Here is a 19641-nt window from a genome sequence, read left to right as displayed (position 1 = left end):
CAGAGCGGCGCGCCAAAATCAGCTGATCCGTTTATTTGGGGGTCCCTCAACTGGCTGGACAGCATGAAAGACCCCATCTGCACACGGTTGGATGCCGACCTACTAATCATCTCCTCTTCCTCTTCTGAAGAGGCACCAAAATAAAAAAAAATGTCTAAAATCAGTTTAAAAAGAGGAAAGCAGTGGACTTACCTCCCTCAAGGTAATACAGACAGGGATTCTTTATTTTATATAAAAAATAACATTTATTATAAAAACTTCACTTTGCAACGCGTTTCTCGGGCACAATCCCACTTCATCGGGCAATAATCGAAGCTCAGAAAGTTTGTAGCATGGCCGAACGACTCTTCGTCAGTGATGTCAGGTAAGTTTTCCTCCTTCCCCCAGCCATGAACAATACCACGGGTACCCGAAAGGTGAGCAGCACAAGCCCCCTGCGACGTCTGCTGCGGTTGTTCTTCCACCTCCTCCTCAAAGCCACCTTCCTACTCTGACTCCTCTTCCCCAGACAACTCCTCCTCCCCCTCCTCTGTGCCGCCACAGGTGTTGACAACAAATCTGGTTCTGGTTCCACTTCCCACAACTCTTCCCTCTTCCTCTTCACGCTCCTCTACAGCTTGATCCACCACTCTCATCAGGTCGCTGATGACACCTTCTCTGCGACTCACCAGGTTTGTCACCTCCTCAAATGGACGCATGAGCCTGCAGGCATTACACATGATTGTCCACTACCTCAGCAAGAAAATACCCAGGTCCCCAGAGCCTGCTCTAGCACCATAGCTGTACAGATACTCGTTCACGGCGTTCTCCTGTTGTAGCAAGCGGACAAACATGAGGAGCATTGAATTACAGCGAGTCGGGCTATCACAAATCAAGCGCCTCGCTGGCAAGTTATTTTTCCACTGAATTTCGGAGAATGCCGTGGCCGTGTAGGAATGCCTGAAATGCCCACACACCTTCCTGGACTGCCTCAGGACCTCCTGTAAGCCTGGGAACTTGCACATAAATCTTTGGTTTATAAGATTCAGCACATATAAGATTCAGATTCAGCACATGTGCCATGCAGGGCACGTGTGTTGCACCTTGTTTGGAGTATGTAAATAAACTGATTTTTGCTTGAAATTGCAATTTTTGTGTCTGTTTTGGAGGGGTAAGTCCACCACCACCCACTTCATTTTTCCGATTTTAAGAAAACGGTTTTTATCCTGTTGGCACCTCTATACTACTATTACAGTTGTTTCCACCCCTGGTGGAGGGGAATTCTCCTTTTTCCCGATCAACAGAGAGCGACTTCTTAATCCTGAGTGAGGACAGGTTTAATCTCCTCCTCACCTGCCTTCATAGTGGTTACCTGGACGGTTACCCATGTTTGTGAGTATATTCTACTTATACTTACCTTCTGTAACATCTGCAACTATGGCGGCTGCGGACACGCAGGGTATACTCGCAGCCGCCTTTGTTCCCTGTTCTCAGGCCTCATCCGTTCCATCGGCGTCTAGCACGTCGGGAACAGTACTGTCTCGTGCTCATAGGGTCGCTGTATCACGCGGGCGCGCGCGGAGACAGAACCTTTATGCTGGAAGAAGGCGCGTCAGCTGACCTGCCGGTCGGCTGACGTCAGAGGTGACTCACGCCGCTCGGATTGGCTGATTGGTAAGGGGCGTGGCTGTGAGCTCTCCTCGACTTCTTAAGCCTTCACTGGTCATTAGCAACTTGTCTGCTGTTGCGAATACACTCGTGTTAGCGCTCAGACCTTAGACTAGTATCCGGTGTGCTTTGATCTGGGAGGAAACCAGGGATTTCACACAAGACTAGGACTATTGTATATTGTATTACTGATTACCTGTGTATGATTCTGGCTATACTCTGACCTTGCTGTTGCTCATCGATTCTGTACTCCTGCCTATCTGACCTTAGTTGCTGAACCTCTGCCTGATAAATCACTATTCTTCTGCCTCACGTTTCTGTACTGTATTTGCCTCTCAGTTGCCAAACCTTGCCTGTCTGACCTCTTTACTCACCAGTGGGCCCTTGCCACTGGTGAGGTGCTCTTTTGATTAAATACCCACCAGCTCCTCTGGTGAGGTTTAGTTTAAGTTATACAGCTCCTGCGACTGATAGTACCTTACCAGCTCTTCTGGTAAGGTCTAGTTAAACTATTCAGTCGCTTGTGCTGATAGTACCTTACCAGCTCCTCTGGTAAGGTTTAGCCAAACTTTGTTGTCACTCCTGTTATTAGTACTTTACCAGCTCCTCTGGTAAAGATCTATTATTTATACTACTGTTGTTGCAGCTAGTACCCACCAGCTCCCCTGGTGAGGGCTAGCACTGTTATTGTAGCTAGTACCCACCAGCTCCCCTGGTGAGGTCTAGCACTGTTGTTTCAGATAGTACTCACCAGCTTCTCTGGTGAGATCTATCGATTTAATCTACTGTTTCACCAAACACTTTACACCTCTGTTTCTCAGCCGTCTATACTTGCATTATTGGTGATACTGCAGATCACCACATAATCGGGTATAGAGTCTGTATTATTGGTGATTCTGCAGATCACACAATAATCAGACGTCTGTGTGCTACACCAATCGTTACACCTTCCACACCCAATTTGCAGTACATATTACACTATACTGGGCTCTCGGCATCTCTCCTTATATCCAGTTATTGCGGGGCCAGCCACTGATCGACCTGTTTGTTCAGAGCGGCCAGGAGTGCTGGTTCAATGTGACTCTCGGCTTTAAGGCAAGACATGTCCAAGATGGCACGACATCATCATACCTGGCATGTGGAATAGGCCCTGGGGAGTGGGGAGCTAGGGGTGTGCAGTTTGAGAGGAGAGCACAACAGTAGAGTAGGATTCAGCCAAGGAGGAGGATGACAGCAAAGTGGATCTAGGAGGAGGAGTAGGAAGAAAAAAAGAGGAGGTGGAAGCAGGCCTGCCTGCAAGCCGTGGAGGTGTCACAACTAGGTCCACTGCACAGCCAAATACTTCCTGCTTGCCAGCAGTCACCAGGTTTCCCCAATGTGCTGTATAAGTAATATACCTGCCCTGACCATGCTTTGCAGACTAGACATCCATGGTCAGATGGACCATTGACCCAACGCTTTGTTCCAGAGATGACACCACTTGCCTTTCAATGGTACAGTTTGGGTATCACCTTTTTGGAAAAATAATTGCGGCCTGGTATGTTCCACTGCGGTTTCCCAATCTCCACAAATTTTCAGAAGGCCTCAGTGTCCCCCACCTTGTATGGTAATAGCTGGAAGGCTGACAGTTCCACCGAGCCAGCTGTCAGACGCCGGGCAAGGGGGTGACTGGCAGACATTGGCTTCTTCCACTCAAATATTTCCTTAATGGACACCTGGCTGTGGGCAGAGGAGCAGGAACTGCTTAAAGAGACACTGAAGCGAGAATAAATCTCACTTCTTGCCTCATAGTCAGCAGGGCATGTGTGCCCCTGCTAAAACGCCGCTATCCCGCGGCTAAGCGAGGGTCCCTGACCCCCCAACCCCTCCCCTGCAAAATCAACGACCAACTTGGTCGTAGATTTTGCTGCTGTTGAGGCAGGGCTAACGGCTGCAGCCCTGCCTCTCAGCGCCATCTATCAGCCGGGCATCGCCGCCTCCTCCCCGCCCCTCTCAGCGAAGGAAGACTGAGAGGGGCGGGGGAGAGGTGGGGATACGCGCTGACAGACGCGCAAGAGGCAGGGCTGCGGCGGTTAGCCCTGCCTCAATCCGGAAGAGGGGATGCGCTGTTCGGAGGGGATTTCGGGGGGTAAGGGACCCCCATTTAGCCGCGGGATAGCGGCGTTTTAGCAGGGGCAGACATGACTATAAGGTCTGAAGCGAGATTTATTCTCGCTTCAGACTCTCTTTAGGGTGAGAGGCAGAGTGGAGGAGGGTGGCTGTGAATGTGCAAGGACAGCAGAGGATAAATTGGCTGAAGATACTGGACCAGGAGGAGGAAGAGGAGGCGGAGGGTGGCTTTGCATTTGTGTGCTGCTTTTCCTCATGCGCTCATCCCATTGGTGTTTGTGCTGGGAGATCATGTGCCTTCGTAAGGCAGTTGTCCCTAGGTGGGTGTTGCTTTTTCCTCGACTTAGTTTTCGGTGGCAGAGATTACAGATGGCATCGCTGTAATCTAAGGCAGACACAAAAATAATTCCACACTGGTGAGCTCTGAGATAACGGCATTCTGGTGGTGGCAGCAGCAGGCATTGAAGGGCGTGTTGGCTGGCTGACCTTAGGTGGCGATACATGCCATCGGACACTGTCACAAGCTGTTTGCGACGAACTCCCTCTGCTGCTAACAGCAACTCATATCCTCCTCCTCCTCTCTGTCTCCCCCTCTGAACTTTCCCCCTGTTCATCTTGTCTTCCGGGATCCCACGTGACATCCATGCCATGATCATCATCATCATCATCACCCACAGCTTCACTTGTATCAAACACCTCCAAAACTGCACCAACAACAGGTAGTTCATCATCATCCTCACACCTTACGTCCATATGTGTAGTGATGCCTAACTCAGACATATGAGTTGATGTTGGTGTAACATCCTTAGCATCTTCATCTTGTACCAATAATGGTTGTGCATCAATAAATTCTTCAGAGGAATGTGTGGAGTGACTGTGGTGCTAGTAGTAGTGGTGGTGGCTGTCGGCTAAGTGGTAAGTAGTTGTGGGGTGCCCAAATCAGAGCAGGAGGAGGAAGAAATGTCATGGTTCCATGTGGAAGCTGAGAAAAGGTGAGGTGTTCTATGTTAACCAGTCAACTATGTCCACAGAATTTTAGGGGTTGAGGGTATGTGCCCTCTGAACACTGTGCATTGGTGGAGGGCCGCACGAAATCACACCAGCATGACCTCAAAAAGACCTGCAGGGTGGCCTGCCTATGCCTCTCATATTCAATATGGACAGCAGAAAATAAAGCCAGCGCTCACCACATGGGCTGCATCTGAATGACTTATCATCATGATCGAAGCTAAACTTTCTCCATAAACCATTATTGCATTGTTTGGATGTGGGGCGTGCATTTTAGTCCAGGAGGGGCGGTGTACGCCACAGCGATTAACCATTCAACTGTAGTATTAGGTCAGGGATGCGCAGCCTTTTACCCATTTTTTTGTTTCCATAATTTTGTAACTACCAGGTTAGCAGCTCCCATTGTAATTTCCTGTTTTCATGGTAGGTATTTAGGTATGCATATGTCTTGCGTTTGATTGATTGCTGAGTGTGTATTTGAGCTGTATAAGTGGTGTACATGAGGTGATAAGTCATTCAAATGCAGCCCATGTGGTGAGCGCTGGCTTTATTTTCTGCTGTCCATATTGAATGTAAGTTACACATTTCTGCTTAGCTGCTGCCAGGGTTAGGATATATGCTTTTAACTTAGGTCAGATAGTGTAGGACATCTGCTCCGGAGAATTACCTCAACGTTGGTGCAGATGTCCAGTAAATTGTATTTTGCATGCAAACTATGATCGAAGCTAAACTTTCTCCATAAACCAGTATTGCATTGTTTGGATGCGGTCGTGCATTTTAGTCCAGGAGGGGCGGTGTACGCCACAGCGATTAACCATTCAACTGTAGTATTAGGTCAGGGATGCGCAGCCTTTTACCCATTTTTTTGCTGCCTCTGCCTGTCATTTTTTCCATATTAGGGGAATGCAGTACTACTAACAATATTCAATAGTGGTAGACAGTGTGTGTAATTACAAAGAGGCTTACAATCAGTGTCAAATACACACAGCAGCTGGGTGTATGTATCACTGGGCTGTGTACTGTAACACACACAGAGAGATATCCTATAACACAGTTGCCAGCTAAGCACTGCTTATGATACACAGTGTGCTGGCTTGTAATATATAGAAGAAGATAGCTTTGAACTACAAGGCAAAGCAAATGACTATGGCCTGGCCTGTATGCAGTGTGTAGCCCACACAGACAGCGAATCAGGTAATCTCGGCTCTGAGAGCTGAGCGCCGAAGCTGGGCGCCATCATAGCATCAATGCTATGATGCGCACCCCGTGTATCGTAATTAGGGGCTCTGGCGGCTGCTGGACCCCAAATTACATCTCCCTCCGAGTTGCGAGAACTCAGAGGGTGAATAGTATTTAACGTCGCCTCAGAGTTTAGTGGCAGCAGGAAGAGCTGTCATTCGGCTCTCCCCACGCCGAACTGAGAGGCGCTGAAATAATATGTACTCCACAGACAGATATCCTATAGTATGTTCAATCACAAATACAGTTGCAAGCTAAGCACTGCTTATGATACACAGTGTTCTGGCTTGTAATAGATAGAAGAGGATAGTAGAACTGCAAGGCCCTGCAATGACTGTGACCTGGACTGTATGCAGTGTTTAACCCACACAGACAGATATCCTATAGTACGTTCAGTCACAAATATAGTTGCAAGCTAAGCACTGCTTATGATACACAGTGTGCTGGCTTATAATAGATAGAAGAGGATAGTAGAGCTGCAAGGCCCAACAATGACTGTGGTCTGGCCTGTATGCAGTGTCACACACACACACACACACACACACACACACACGCACGCACACACACACACACACACACACACACACACACACACACACACACACACACACACACACACACACACACACACACACACACACACACACAAAACAGAATAGAACAATATGAGCCCTCAAAAGGGCTTATGTTTTGGGGTGCTTTCAGCAATAAAGAACAGCCTAACTAACTGTCCCTGTCTCTCTGTGGGCTGTATGCAGTGTGTCAGCCACACAGAGAGCTATGCTGTAGTAAGTTCAATCACAAATACAGTGGAGAGATATGCACTGGTAATACAGTGTGCTGGTGCAGTACAGCAAGGGCCAGCTGCGACTGTGGGCTGTATCTATGCAGTGTCACCCACACAGAGAGCTATGCTATAGTAAGTTCAATCGCAAATACAGAGGAAAGATATGCACTGGTAATACAGTGTGCTGGCCAACTACAAAAGGCCAGCTGCGACTGTGGGCTGTATCTATGCAGTGTCACCCACACAGAGAGCTATGCTATAGTAAGTTCAATCACAAATACAGTGGAAAGATATGGACTGGTAATACAGTGTGCTGGCCAACTACAAAAGGCCAGCTGCGACTGTGGGCTGTATCTATGCAGTGTCATCCACACAGAGAGCTATGCTATAATAAGTTCAATCATAAATATAGTGGAAAGATATGCACTGGTAATACATTGTGCTGGAGGCCAGCTGTGACTGTAAGCTGTATGCAGTGCCACACACAAAAAAAACAAAAACACATCAGAAGAATATTAGCCATCAAAAGGATTTTTTGGGGTGCTTTCAGCAACAAATTTCAGCGAGGAGCAAGCTAAAAACAGCCTAACTTACGCTTTTCCTATCTCTAACTTTCCCTTCCTTTCACTACAGCAGCAGCAGCAGACTGAGAACATGGCCAGCGCTGCTGCGTTTTTATAGGGGGGAGGGGGGGGTGAGTGCAGCCTGAATGGCTGCCATGTGTCTGCTGACTGTGATGTAGAGGGTCAAAGTTTAGCCCAATGATGAGGTATAAGGGGCGGGTCGAATGTGACCCACTGCGGACGCGAACAGCTGATATCCACTGGGAACTGTCCGCGGGTGAACCGTTCGGGCCATCTCTATTTATGTTTTTATTTCCAGCATCATAGAAAAGAAGGAATTTATAGTGCATTTTTCTCTGGGAGAATGTGCATCTCATATGTGTGTATTTTAAAGAGACTCTGAAGCGTTAAAAAAATACCAATTTTTATTTCAGAATGCTCTTCAGCAGTATGAGCTAAGATGTTTCAGAACTGCCCCCCCCCCCCCCCCCCCCCCCCCCCCCGACCACCACCACCACCACCCAAAAAATTCCGGGGCAAAATTCTACAACTTTTATTTTTATTATAGTTTTAAAATAAAATGTGCTGTGATACGTAAAACCAACATGTTTTATTTGCCCATTTGTCCCAGTTATTAAAACATTTAAACTATGTTCCTAGTACAACGTATGACGAGCGACAATATTTTATTTGGTAATAAAGATGTATGTATTCCGTTTGTGTTTCTTTATACTACATCAATAATTATAAGCCCTAATTTGTAAAAAAAATAATAATAGTGATATACCCTTATGATATACATATTAAAGATGAGTCCCCAAAGTAAATATTTATATATTTTTTTTCAATGCTGTCACCTTTTTTTTATTAACAAGGTAACTATAGCAGAGGAGGAAATAAGGGGTTAAAATCAAGATAGGATTTTTAAAAAAATATATTTTAATATGTGTAGTTGTATTTTTCGCCACTATACATCCCCATACTATTATGTGTACTGAACAGTACACAGGAAGTAGTGTAAAACTGTTTCACTTTAATTTAGTGTCTGACAATTGACATCTCATTGATACTGGACGAGCACTCACTATGGGCACTCTGATCAGTGAATGGAAACACATGTTCCTATTCCCTATTCCTATTGAGTACTCTGCAGCCGGAGGGCGGGGTGGGTGGGGGGTGTTGCAGGTGCGAGTGCAGGTGCGTATCTTTTTTCTGATACAGACACGGACACCTGGCAAATCTGACCACTGAGAGAGCTGCCCTGGATGCTACCTTTCCTCCTTTAATTGTCTGACAACGGCATTGGAGAGCTGACTTTGGACATTATATCCTTAAAGGTGGCCACACACCATACATTTTTTAAATATCTGTTCAATTCAAGAATTGCAACCATTTTTTGACTAACATTTTCAAAATCTGAACAATGTACCACACACATGTTTAATTTTTCCTCAATTATGATAAAAATGATTGAAAAATCTGAGAAAATGTCTTGGGTGTGTATATTAATAAGTTGACCTACCACACACCATTCAATTTTCAGAAAAATTGATCAGAAAAATACAGCACCCCTGATCAACTTTTATCGAATAAAAACGGGAAATGCGATCGGCTTTCTTGTTTGAATAAAAAAAAAAAAAAAAAAAGCTTTTGCATTTTCAGAAAATCCGATCTTGTTTATCGAATTGCTGTAAAATTGGATCATTTTATTGTATCGTGTGTGGCCACCTTAGGTCATGGTTGTAAATCGGAACATGCATGTATTTGTGTATTGTGTTGTTTCGCCCGGGAGATTAACCTGCCTGTATGTTTTTGGGGGAATATGAGGTAAAACTCATGCAAGCGTGGGGAGAGCAACATACAAACTCCATGAAGTAGAGGCCTGTAGCGGGTCGGTTACCCGCGGGTAACCCGAAATGCGGGTCGGGTTCGGGTACCCGAATTGATTTAAGCTGCGGGTGCGGGTCGCGAGTTGCGGGTGCGGGTAGGGTTGCGGGTAGCGGTCTGCATGTGCGGGTCGCGGGTAGTGAAAGCAAGCAAGTAAACCTTCTTTAGCTTTGGTTTGTGTATAAAAATAGGTTTTATTAACTTTACAGCTCAATGTTAATGTAAAAAAGCGGGTAGCGGGTAGCAGGCCTGAGGGTCGCGGGTCGGGTGCGGGTAGCGGTTCTGCGGGTGCGGGTCGGGTTGCGGGTATCAAATTCACCAGAAAGCGGGTCGCGGGTCGGATGCGGGTAGCGGGTCGTGGGTGTGGGTATGAAAAAGTGGACCCGCGCAGGCCTCTACCATGGAGATAGTATGCAGGAGAACAGAGGCGCCAAAAGGATAAAAGGAAGCTAAATGAGCTTAAAAAACTAATTCTTGGTAAATAGAGGAGGTAGTGGTGGACTTACCTCCTCCAAGTAGACACACAACAACTGTAGTAAAGACAGTCAATATATTTTATTTATGAACTCCAAATATGCAACGCGTTTCGCAGGTTTGATCCCGCTTCATCAGGCAATAACAATGGAGCAATAGGATGTGTGGTCAGTAGAAGAGCCAGGCACCTCTTCACAGATTGAGTCCGCCCTGGGTGGAGGGTTGAACCCCCTTTTTCTCATCTACAGAGAGCGACTTCTTATTCCTGAGTGGGGTCAGGAAAATCTCCCCATCTGCCTTTACAGTGGTTGCCTAATGGTAACCCTGGTTTGTGAGTATTAATATTTACTCTATCTAGTAACCATTTACCAGTACATATTACACTATTGGGGCTCTTGGTGTTCCTTTATCCATGGAGATAGTGTCCTGGTCAGGAATTGACCCTTGCATTATAGTGTTGCAAAGTGAAAGTACCATCCACCATGTTGCCCTATTGTTCTTTACAGAGTCTGCAACTAAAGCTAGCCAGACAAGCCAATAGGTGGACCTGTAAAAAAAATCACGCATTTACTTTTGTTATATACAGTATTTAATTTTTTTCTTCATTAGTATACACCTTTAAACTTATTTGTAAACAAATGCAAAATAAAACACACATAAAAAACAGTATTTATTTTCTTTAAAGTGGATCCGAGATGAAAAACTTACTATAAAAGTAACTTGTCTATATATCTTATTTAAAGTTTAGATCGTTTACACAGCAAATCTAACTGCAAACAGCTTCAACAGTATATGTTTATTTCTTCCTGTGATACGACAGCAGCCATGTTCTGCTTGTGATCATTACACACAGACAAAGCTGATCTGCATCTCCAGCCCTCAGCCTGTGAAAACTCCACTCCTCCCTCCTCCCCTCTGCCTCTGAAATCCCTGGCTAGCAACCTCCTTCTCCTCCGGCCCAGACTAAGCTCCCATAAGCCCTTGCTACTAAGGCTGAAAGTGCCAAGGCTCTCTGGAAAAGCTGTGGGCGAGGCTTGTTTAGTTTATAGGGAATTAGAGTATTAAAACGAAACAAAAAAAGTATTTGGCTTGAGGAATGCCCTATAAACTATATGAAAGCAACACAATTTTGCAATGAGTAAAAGTTTATCTTGGATCCTCTTTAAGGCTAAAGTGCAGACATTCCTTTTAAATGTCAATCTCAGATTAATCTTGTGTTCGTGAAATAAAAGATGCTACATAATATTTTGGCCATTTTAAAAAATACAGTATAAAGGCCCATATCCTATTAACTTTTTCTTCTGCGTTCTCTCCAGGGAGATATATTAAACCTTACCAATAAATTACATTTAAAGATTTCATCCTGCAAGTAATGACTCAATATAAGTTTAATATTACTTTTTTACCTACTGTTTAGTACTTTTTCAGTAGTGAAAAAGTTATTTTTTAGATAGGATAGAAAATTATCTCTTGGGAGAAAACTCAGGAGAAAAAAAATAATTGGATAAGGGCCAAAGGGTCTTTTAAAGTACATTTAAAAGTGTAAAAAGTCTTATGATATAAAGGCCCATATGCAATTCATTTTTTCTCCTGAACTTACTCCTAGGAGAAAAATGTTCATCTTCGGTTTAACCTCCCTGGCGGTAAGTCCGACCTACGTTCAGGCTAGCCGCCGCCGGAGAGGATCACATGGCCTACGGAGTTTTTTTTTTTATACAATTTGAATAGTATAATTAATCTAGCACTTTGCTAGCCAACGATGCCCCCCAAGTCCCTCCGGTCCCCACCGATCTCCCCCGATCAAGGCCGTTATACGTACTCCCCAGGGATCCCGCGATGGCGCAGCCTCCCAATCAGCTCCAGGCTTCGCTATGGGGAGGATCAGGACTGCGCATGACGTCATGACATCATGTCCAATCGTCACCATAGCGACGACTGTAGCTAAAGGGTGACGATGCTTCTCTCGCTGGATCGCGGACTGGTAAATATCGCCGGCTGCGATCGGGGGGATCAGAGCGGTGCCGGGGGACTTGGGGTCCACAGTTAGATAGCAAAGTGCTAGCTTAAGCATTTGGATCAAATTTTATTTTAAAAGACCCTCCCGCGGACGCAGCATCTGAAACTGCGTACCGGCAGGGAGGTTAAAATAACTTTTTAGCACTTTGCAATAGAAAAAAGTATCAAAAAGTGGGTAAAAAAATACTAGCAAAATTATTTTGAGTATTTTTTTTTGTTTGCTGGTGGTTTAAAAAGAATTCTGTTGACAAGTTTGAAAATGTCACCTAGGAGAAAACTCAGGTGAAAAAGTGATTTGCATATGAGCTAAAAGGCTATATAAAGAGGAGATACTATCATCTTCATACAGTTAATCTTCCAAAATTGTAATGATTTTTGCAATTAAAACAAAAACAAAAAAACAGAAAAAAATGTCTTGATTTTCTGATCTTTCATGATGCTATGCAGACGTTATTTTCAAGTTCTTTTTTTTCAAGTAATATTCTAACAATTGTTAAAGTCCATTTTATGCTTTTTTTCACACGTTGTGTGGTCTATTATTTTTCTTAGTGGTGGGAATTGGAAATTCTGTTAAAGAAAAGTAAAATATTAATTATTTTTATACAAAAGGAAACTCATTTTTTTTACAAAGGTAAAAGGAAACTCTAAAGCCAAATAACTCTGACCTTTGCATGTTGTCCATATTGTCCATATATAGGAGATAGTCCTCATCTTGTTCTTTGGAGACTGAAAAATATAGTTTAATTACATATTCATAGGAATTATTATCATTTAGTATTTCTATAGTGCTGACATCTTCCACAGCGCTGTACAGAGTATATTGTCTTGTCACTAACAGTCCCTCCGAGTGGCTCACAAACTAATCCCTACCATAGTCATATGTCTATGTATGTATTGTGTTGTGTATGTACTCCTAGAGCCAATTTTTTTAGGGGAAAGGCGTTTTTGTACGTTTTTGGGATGTGGGATGAAACACGAGTGCCCGGAGGAAACCCACATAGACACGGGGAGAACATACAGATTCATACAAACTCAGCGCGGGATTTGAACCAGGGACCCAACGATGCAAGGTGAGAGTGCCACCCACTATGCCACCATGCTGCCCAAATAATTTTTCACTGCCACAGTGTTTTTTAATCATTTACCTTTCATTAGGAAGGGGCATGAGATATCCTGCATGCGGTGCCACTACCAACACGTAATTGCATTATTATGTGAACCAATGTCTCTTTGTGGGAGGAAGAGATAGTGGCCCATATGCAATTAACTTTTTCTCCTTACGTTTTCTCCTAGGTTATATTTCACATCTTGTTTAAACCACCAGTAAACAAGAAAATAATTTTGATAGTACTTTTTCACCTATTTTTTACGACATTTTCAATTGCAAAATTCTGAAAAGTTATTTTAAAGATAAGATTGAAATACGATAACAGAGGCGCCAAGTAGAATAAAATTAGTTAAAATTGTTAAAAAGGGGGAAGTGGGTGGACTCCTCTCCCTTCTGAAAAAAAGGCCGGACAATGGACAGGTTACTTACAGTCTAAAGTAACATTTATTAGTAACTCCAAAAGTGCAACGCGTTTTACTGGTAACAGTCCCGCTTCTTCAGGCAAACGATTTTTGGAGGGTGCAAAATCAGGTCATGAACCAAGTAGAGCACCTCTGTTGCCTGGTTCATGACCTGATTTTGCACCCTCCAAAAATCGTTTGCCTGAAGAAGCGAGACTGTTACCAGTAAAACGCGTTGCACTTTTGGAGTTACTAATAAATGTTACTTTAGACTGTAAGTAACCTGTCCATTGTCCGGCCTTTTTTTCAGAAGGGAGGTGAGTCCACCCACTTCCCCCTTTTTAACTAATTTTATTCTACTTGGCGCCTCTGTTATCGTATTTCAATATTATCTAGTCCACTCTTGGTGGAGGGGTTATCCCCATTTTCTCCTATCGACAGAGAGCGACTTTTTAAACCTGAGCGGGGTCAGGTTACAATTCCCCCTGCCGGCCTGTCCAGTGGTTGCCTTTGTGGCGACCCACCCTTGTGAGTATAATCATCTCATTTATTCACAACAGATCTCACCATATTAACATACTGCACCATATTGGGCTCTCGGTTTGTCCCCCAATTTTTAAATTTTAAGTGCAACAATTTCACGGACAGTGGACAATGCAGCAATTTCCCCGCAATCGCGTTTAGCACTTCTATAGCACTGAAATGCGATCACCGGGAAATCGCCTGAAAATGGTGCAGGCTACGCTTTTGCGTTTCACGATTTTTGGTGATTTGCGGCGATTAGCACAAATCGCCCAAGTAAGAACAGGCCCATAGGGTTTTATTACACTAGCACTTTCAAAAGCGCTAGCGTTTGAGTGTTTTGCCGAAATCGCTCTAGTGTGAATGGGGCCTTATGATTTATTTTAAGACTCTGCTGGTTTGGCAATGTAAGTACCAAATGTAGGTAAGTACACACATAGGCAGTCTTCCTTACACTCACTTTGGGCTTTGCGTTTTTAAGATCATTCCTTTATTAGGTAAAGTTGAACAAGGACCTTCTCTAGTTGGAATACTTGCTAATGACACTAGCCGGTGGAGTTAAAAAATACAAAAATAAAAATAAAATATTTTATAAGTTTCTGATTAAATAAAAATCATTTGAAAAAAAAGATACTTGTACAAAAATAGCCTGGCCAACTGCTTGGTAGTGCGGCCTTTTATATAACAAAACAAAGCCTGGTCAAATTTGATTTGCTATACAAAAAATATATATAAGTAAAGCAATGCTAACATTAGATGTTACCGAGCACAGCAGCAAAAAATAGGGACGAGTCACCAGGGCCGGGCCGAGGCAGAGGCTGGAGAGGCTCCAGCCTCAGGGCGCAGTGTAGGAGGGGGCGCACAATTCATTCAGTTGTCATTCCCAATTGTGTTTGAAGCAGAAATAAATAGGAAAAGGGAATACATGGCAGTGACTGCAAGTAAGATAACTAGAGATTAAGGTGTTGGGGAGGTTGGGGGCCCTGGGGCGCCTCTTAGTCTAGTAGCAATCAGTGTGTGACGGCTGGGGCGGAGGGATGGAGGGGCGCACTTTGGTGTCTCAGCCTTGGGTGCTGAAGGACCTTGTCCCAGCTCTGCGAGTCACATCTGATCATGGCCACAGCCTCTTCTCCTTTACTACCTTCACCCTTCCATGAAAAAAAATGCCTGAGTCTTCTTGCACGAGAGGCAAACAGTAGGATCTTAATCCATTTAAAGCAAACCTGTATGTCAAAAGTACAAGTCCTCCTCCAGAGGTTTCACCCGTCTCCCTCCATCTTGCTGATCCAGTGCTGTGTCCTCCTTAAGCTCACAGCCATGTTACCATACGAGAATGAGCACTGTCACACTACACACTAGCATGGACCCATTCAGCTTCAATGGAAAAAGCCAAGACCAATTGGGTCCGCGCATGTGCAAGCCATCAGCTTGTGGATCATCCAGAGGCTTCCCTCTGATGAGGTGGGTGCCCATTCGGGGAACTTGTTCCACTACAAGTAAACTCTTTATGTCATTAGGGGTAATTGGTAAACTTTAATGGTTTTTTTTTACATCACACTTCCCAGAGCCATAACTTCACACTGTGGGGCAACAAGGCAGAATTTTTATGAGGCTTGTTGTTCCTCTCTCCATCTCCATTACTCACAAAAGCAAAGCCTAGCTGGAAGCTGTGCTTAATGAATGCCTTCCAAATACATGGAAGTTCCACTACTTCTCATATGTAGCCCTATGGTAATAAAAAAGCAGACCTGGACTCTTGCACAACACACAATGAAAGGTCTTTATTCCACATATAGTTGCTGAAAAAATTCAATTTTCTAGGTTCTGAGGCTCAACGCTTTCAATGCCTATTTCAGAAGTGCAACATTAACTTTACTTCCAATTGTATTTTGGAGATGTTGGTGCACTCAACAAAAGTTCCCTGTAGGCTCTTCACCAGAAAATACCAGTTAATGTCCTCACTAACACGGCACACCCTACACCTTCTCTATAACCACAGTCACTAGATTACATAAAAATGTATGTTGTCCGTATGGTGGGGTGACACAAACATAATAAAGGACAGTGAACACCTAGTCAAGTTGGGATCCCTCACTGATTTTGGACCCTATAGAAACATACAAGACTAGTTACACCCCAGTGTATACCATTAAAATAAATACTTTTTTTTCAATTTACCTCTAATGTTCTTTGGCTGAAGTGCAAACTTTGACATGGTTATTCTATGACGATATTTGTAGACCACAATAGAGGTGAGGATGGCTAGGACTACCAACACCACAGCAATAAGTGATGGAACCAAGTGCGCACTTGCTTTCTCTAAGAAATAAACACATACCGTCATTGATTAGTAAGTCAAACTGTCACGCTGGTGTGTGACGAGGTAACGTACAGATAATACACAACAATAGTACAAGGTACCGTCTAGATCAGTCAAAACTTGTGCACAAGTATATGTCAAAGTACAGAGTCGTTTAAACAAAATCTTAGTCAAATTCAAGCAGGGTCATACACGTGTATCAGATGTCAGTCGTATTGCAAAGATCAAGTGGTAGTTGTCGTATTGTAAAGATCAAAGTGATCAAGAGTCAGGGACAGGCCGAGTCGGGAACAGAAGGACTAGACAGGAGCAAGGTCAAAATGCAAGCGAGAGGTCGGTACACAGAATAATATACAGTAAAATGGTACTTCAATAATATCAGAAGGATATTACGAATGAATTACAATAATAATAATAAATACGAAAATAACAAACGACTGACTAACTGGATTACATATATATTGTGCGTCTACACAATATATCAATGTAACTCAAGAATAGCTAGCTAGGCCAAGAACCAGCGAACTGATTAGTATCAGGGCCAGTGAGTGAATGCAATCTCTGGCCTTAAAGGAATACTATCGATACCCAAGTGTTCTTAAATGACAGTGTGCAAATAATGTCTAAGTAGCTGTGTAAACATTTTCCTACTTTTCATGTTAAATATCAGAGGCAAAAGCTGTCATTTATTGAGGGTAGGATTTAGCTATATTGGGACAAATCAATTGCAGAAGGGGTGTCTGCTTCAATGCACAGCCAGAGTTGCATATCAGACTACAGAAAGCAAATATCAAACATATCAAACTCTGAAAGCAAAAACAGTATGAAAAGCTGTGACAGTTAGTTACATTTCCTCTGCTCTCTTCAGACACTTCAGTCAGAAACACAGGACACAGAAGCTGTAGCTGTTCTCTCTGTCACACACAGAGCTACACATAGAGTTAACTGATCAAGTGTGAGGGGAATTTCCCCTCTCCTCATGGCTCAGTCAGCCGTCAGTTTTGGCATCAGTAAAGTTTGAAAGTATTTTGATAACAGTAAACAAAGAAGTTGCTACTAAAATGTATACACCAGTACTTAGCAGCACTTCCCAAACAATTCCTGTGTCAATTGAAAAAAATATGTGAATCAATAGTATTCCTTTAAGTACTATCCCCAATTCCCCAGAAACCACTCCCTTAGTGACTATAGTGACATCACTGCTGACCTCAGCTAGATCCTCCTCCTAAGCCTATAAGGCTTATCGGCGGCCGTTTGGTCGCATGCACACCTGAACTCACCGCGGGAGGGATGCCGGGGATGCCGCCAGAGGACGTCGGCTGCGAAGTCCCGCCGCTCGCCCGGACCACGCCAGAGACGCAGCGGGACCTACCTCTAGTAGGTAAGGTTGTTACGCAAACAAATTTTGCCGTACAATGTATAACAGTGGTCTTTATCAAGTGGCAAAATCGCAAACTCAAAGCTGCTTATCGAAGCAATGATTTAGTTATATAGCGTTTCATATTAATATAAGTTGAGCTTATAGCCATTTCATCAGGCCACCTGCTAGAACTAGACTTACCTGAGACATGGATATTTATTATATTGCTGTGGAATTTCAGTTCTTTTGTGGAGATATATTGCACGGTCAGACACTGGTATTGTCCTCCATGGTGAGCATCTAAAGATTTTATATACAAAAGCTTCCCATAGTCCCTGACTTCATGAGTTTCAGATATTTCATTGAGTTTCACGCCATTATGCAGCCAGACAAAGGTGGAAGTTGAGTTCTTAGCAGCAACACAAGAGAATGTGAGAGTTTCGCCAGATCTCGTCTCCAAAACATCTTTGTCGATAGTTAGTGTGACATCACGTATAGGATCTACAAGAGATTATTATATTACATATATATTAATAATATGGATTCAGTTTATTTGGTGATAAGACATTACTTTACCACATATTTTTTTAGTATATCTTAACCTTTTCGGGACCGGCCGCCTACCCCCTCTTAAGGACCAGGCATTTTGCGCGGGAAGTGGGTGCGTGCGTTTGGGGGGGTCAGGCGGCCGGATCCCGTGTGTGGCTGGCTAGATTGGTGTCCCCCCATGGTGGCCTGTGCCTCCCCCTTCACTCACCTTCCAGGCTCCAGCGATGAGCCGCACGGGACCCTCTTCTCCGGCCGGCAACTCCGTTCTGTCTGACGATCAGTTCTGGGTCGCGGCTTGATGACGTCATCAAGCCGGGACCCGGTGCTGATGTCAGACGGAGCGGAAATGCCGGCCGGAGCGGAGGGGGGTGCCGATCGTCGCGGGAACTGCAGGGAGGTAAGTGGATCCTCTTCTTTTCCCCCCTGCTGCCGCAGCTGTCAAACTGATCACTACGATCGGACGGCGATCGTAGTGATCACGTGATCAGCAGCCATACGCGATGGCTGCTGATCACTCGGGGGAGATGTCGGCTGTCATATGACAGCTTAATCTCCCCCTCCGGGTGCGCACGATCGCGTCGGGAACGGAAATTGCGGGCCGGCGTAGATTCTACGCCGCATCAGGCTAGAACAGCCACAAGTGCGGCGTAGAATCTAATGCACGTGGTCCCGAAAAGGTTAAACAAAAGTAAAAAAATTAAAATAAACATTCCCTGATGTCTTTTGTTTTTCCAGGTTGATTTTTTTTTAGTTCTCTAAAAGTGTAAGCCAGCCCTGTGATTTTCAAACCCATTTTGTTTTGATTTTTTCCAGGTTCCAAATTTACATGTGTTTGTGGGGTTTTTCTGGGGGGGGGGGGGAGAATGCAACTTCTGTGCATACCAAAGAAGGCCATTTTTTTTTTTGTTTTCATTGACTTACATTGATACTTGAATTGCAAAAAAAAAAAAAAAAAAAAAGCATGCATGCTAGATTTTTTTTTTCTATGGAAAATTTGCATCTGAAAAAAAAAATCACACTGCATTGCCATTGATTTGTATTAGATGTGTGGTGAATGCGATTTCGCGAAAACACAAATGGACAAGGGGACATGATCTGTGTATGGAGGAAAAAAGTTTTCCCATCTATTTAGAAACGGGTCCTTCACCGTTAAGGCTCATACACACATCAGACCATAGTCTTTTGAAAATGAAAGATCACATACCAACCTTACCCCCTTCCATGTAGTATGAGAGCCATACCTACACAGTCTATTCTATGGAGCTGCACTCCCCATCAGATAGAAATCTTTGCAAGATGCTGCACACAAAGATGCTGTAGACATTCAAAAGATCAGTGTCTGCAAAAGATATGTTCCTGCAAAAGATCCGTTACTGCAAAATGCATTCATAGTCTATGATATCTGCAGATCCTCATACACACCTTGTTTAACAGACATTCATCTGCAGATCTGATCCACCAGGATGGATTTTCAGATCTGCAGATGATTGTCTGATTTGCAGATGAATGTCAGTTAAACAAGGTGTGTATGAGATCTGCAGATCTCATAGACTATGAATGCAATTTGCAGGTATGGATCTTTGGCAGGAACAGATCTTTTGCAGATACTGATCTTTTGTGTCTGTACAGCATCTGTGTGTGCAGCATCTTG

The 19641-nt window shown here is 43.9% G+C and overlaps 1 protein-coding gene across 2 annotated transcripts in view; it reads right to left on the bottom strand.

Moving 5' to 3' along the window:
* Positions 1 to 12153: 12153 nt before the first annotated feature.
* The window catches only part of LOC137532039 (Fc receptor-like protein 5), a 136767-nt gene continuing 129279 nt past the window's right edge, over positions 12154 to 19641 (bottom strand). For both annotated transcript variants that reach the window (XM_068252140.1, XM_068252141.1), the window contains 4 exons: positions 17643 to 17942; positions 15940 to 16080; positions 12396 to 12456; positions 12154 to 12297 (listed from right to left, as the gene is read on the bottom strand). In XM_068252140.1, the coding sequence (XP_068108241.1) occupies positions 12276 to 12297; positions 12396 to 12456; positions 15940 to 16080; positions 17643 to 17942 (524 nt within the window). In that variant the 3' untranslated portion in view covers positions 12154 to 12275. The remainder of the gene's footprint in view (positions 12298 to 12395; positions 12457 to 15939; positions 16081 to 17642; positions 17943 to 19641) is intronic.

Source organism: Hyperolius riggenbachi, chromosome 9, assembly GCF_040937935.1.
Source record: "Hyperolius riggenbachi isolate aHypRig1 chromosome 9, aHypRig1.pri, whole genome shotgun sequence".
Classification (NCBI taxonomy): domain Eukaryota; kingdom Metazoa; phylum Chordata; class Amphibia; order Anura; family Hyperoliidae; genus Hyperolius; species Hyperolius riggenbachi.
The sequence above is the reverse complement of the archived record's forward strand: the minus strand, read 5'-3'. Positions and strand labels throughout refer to the sequence as shown.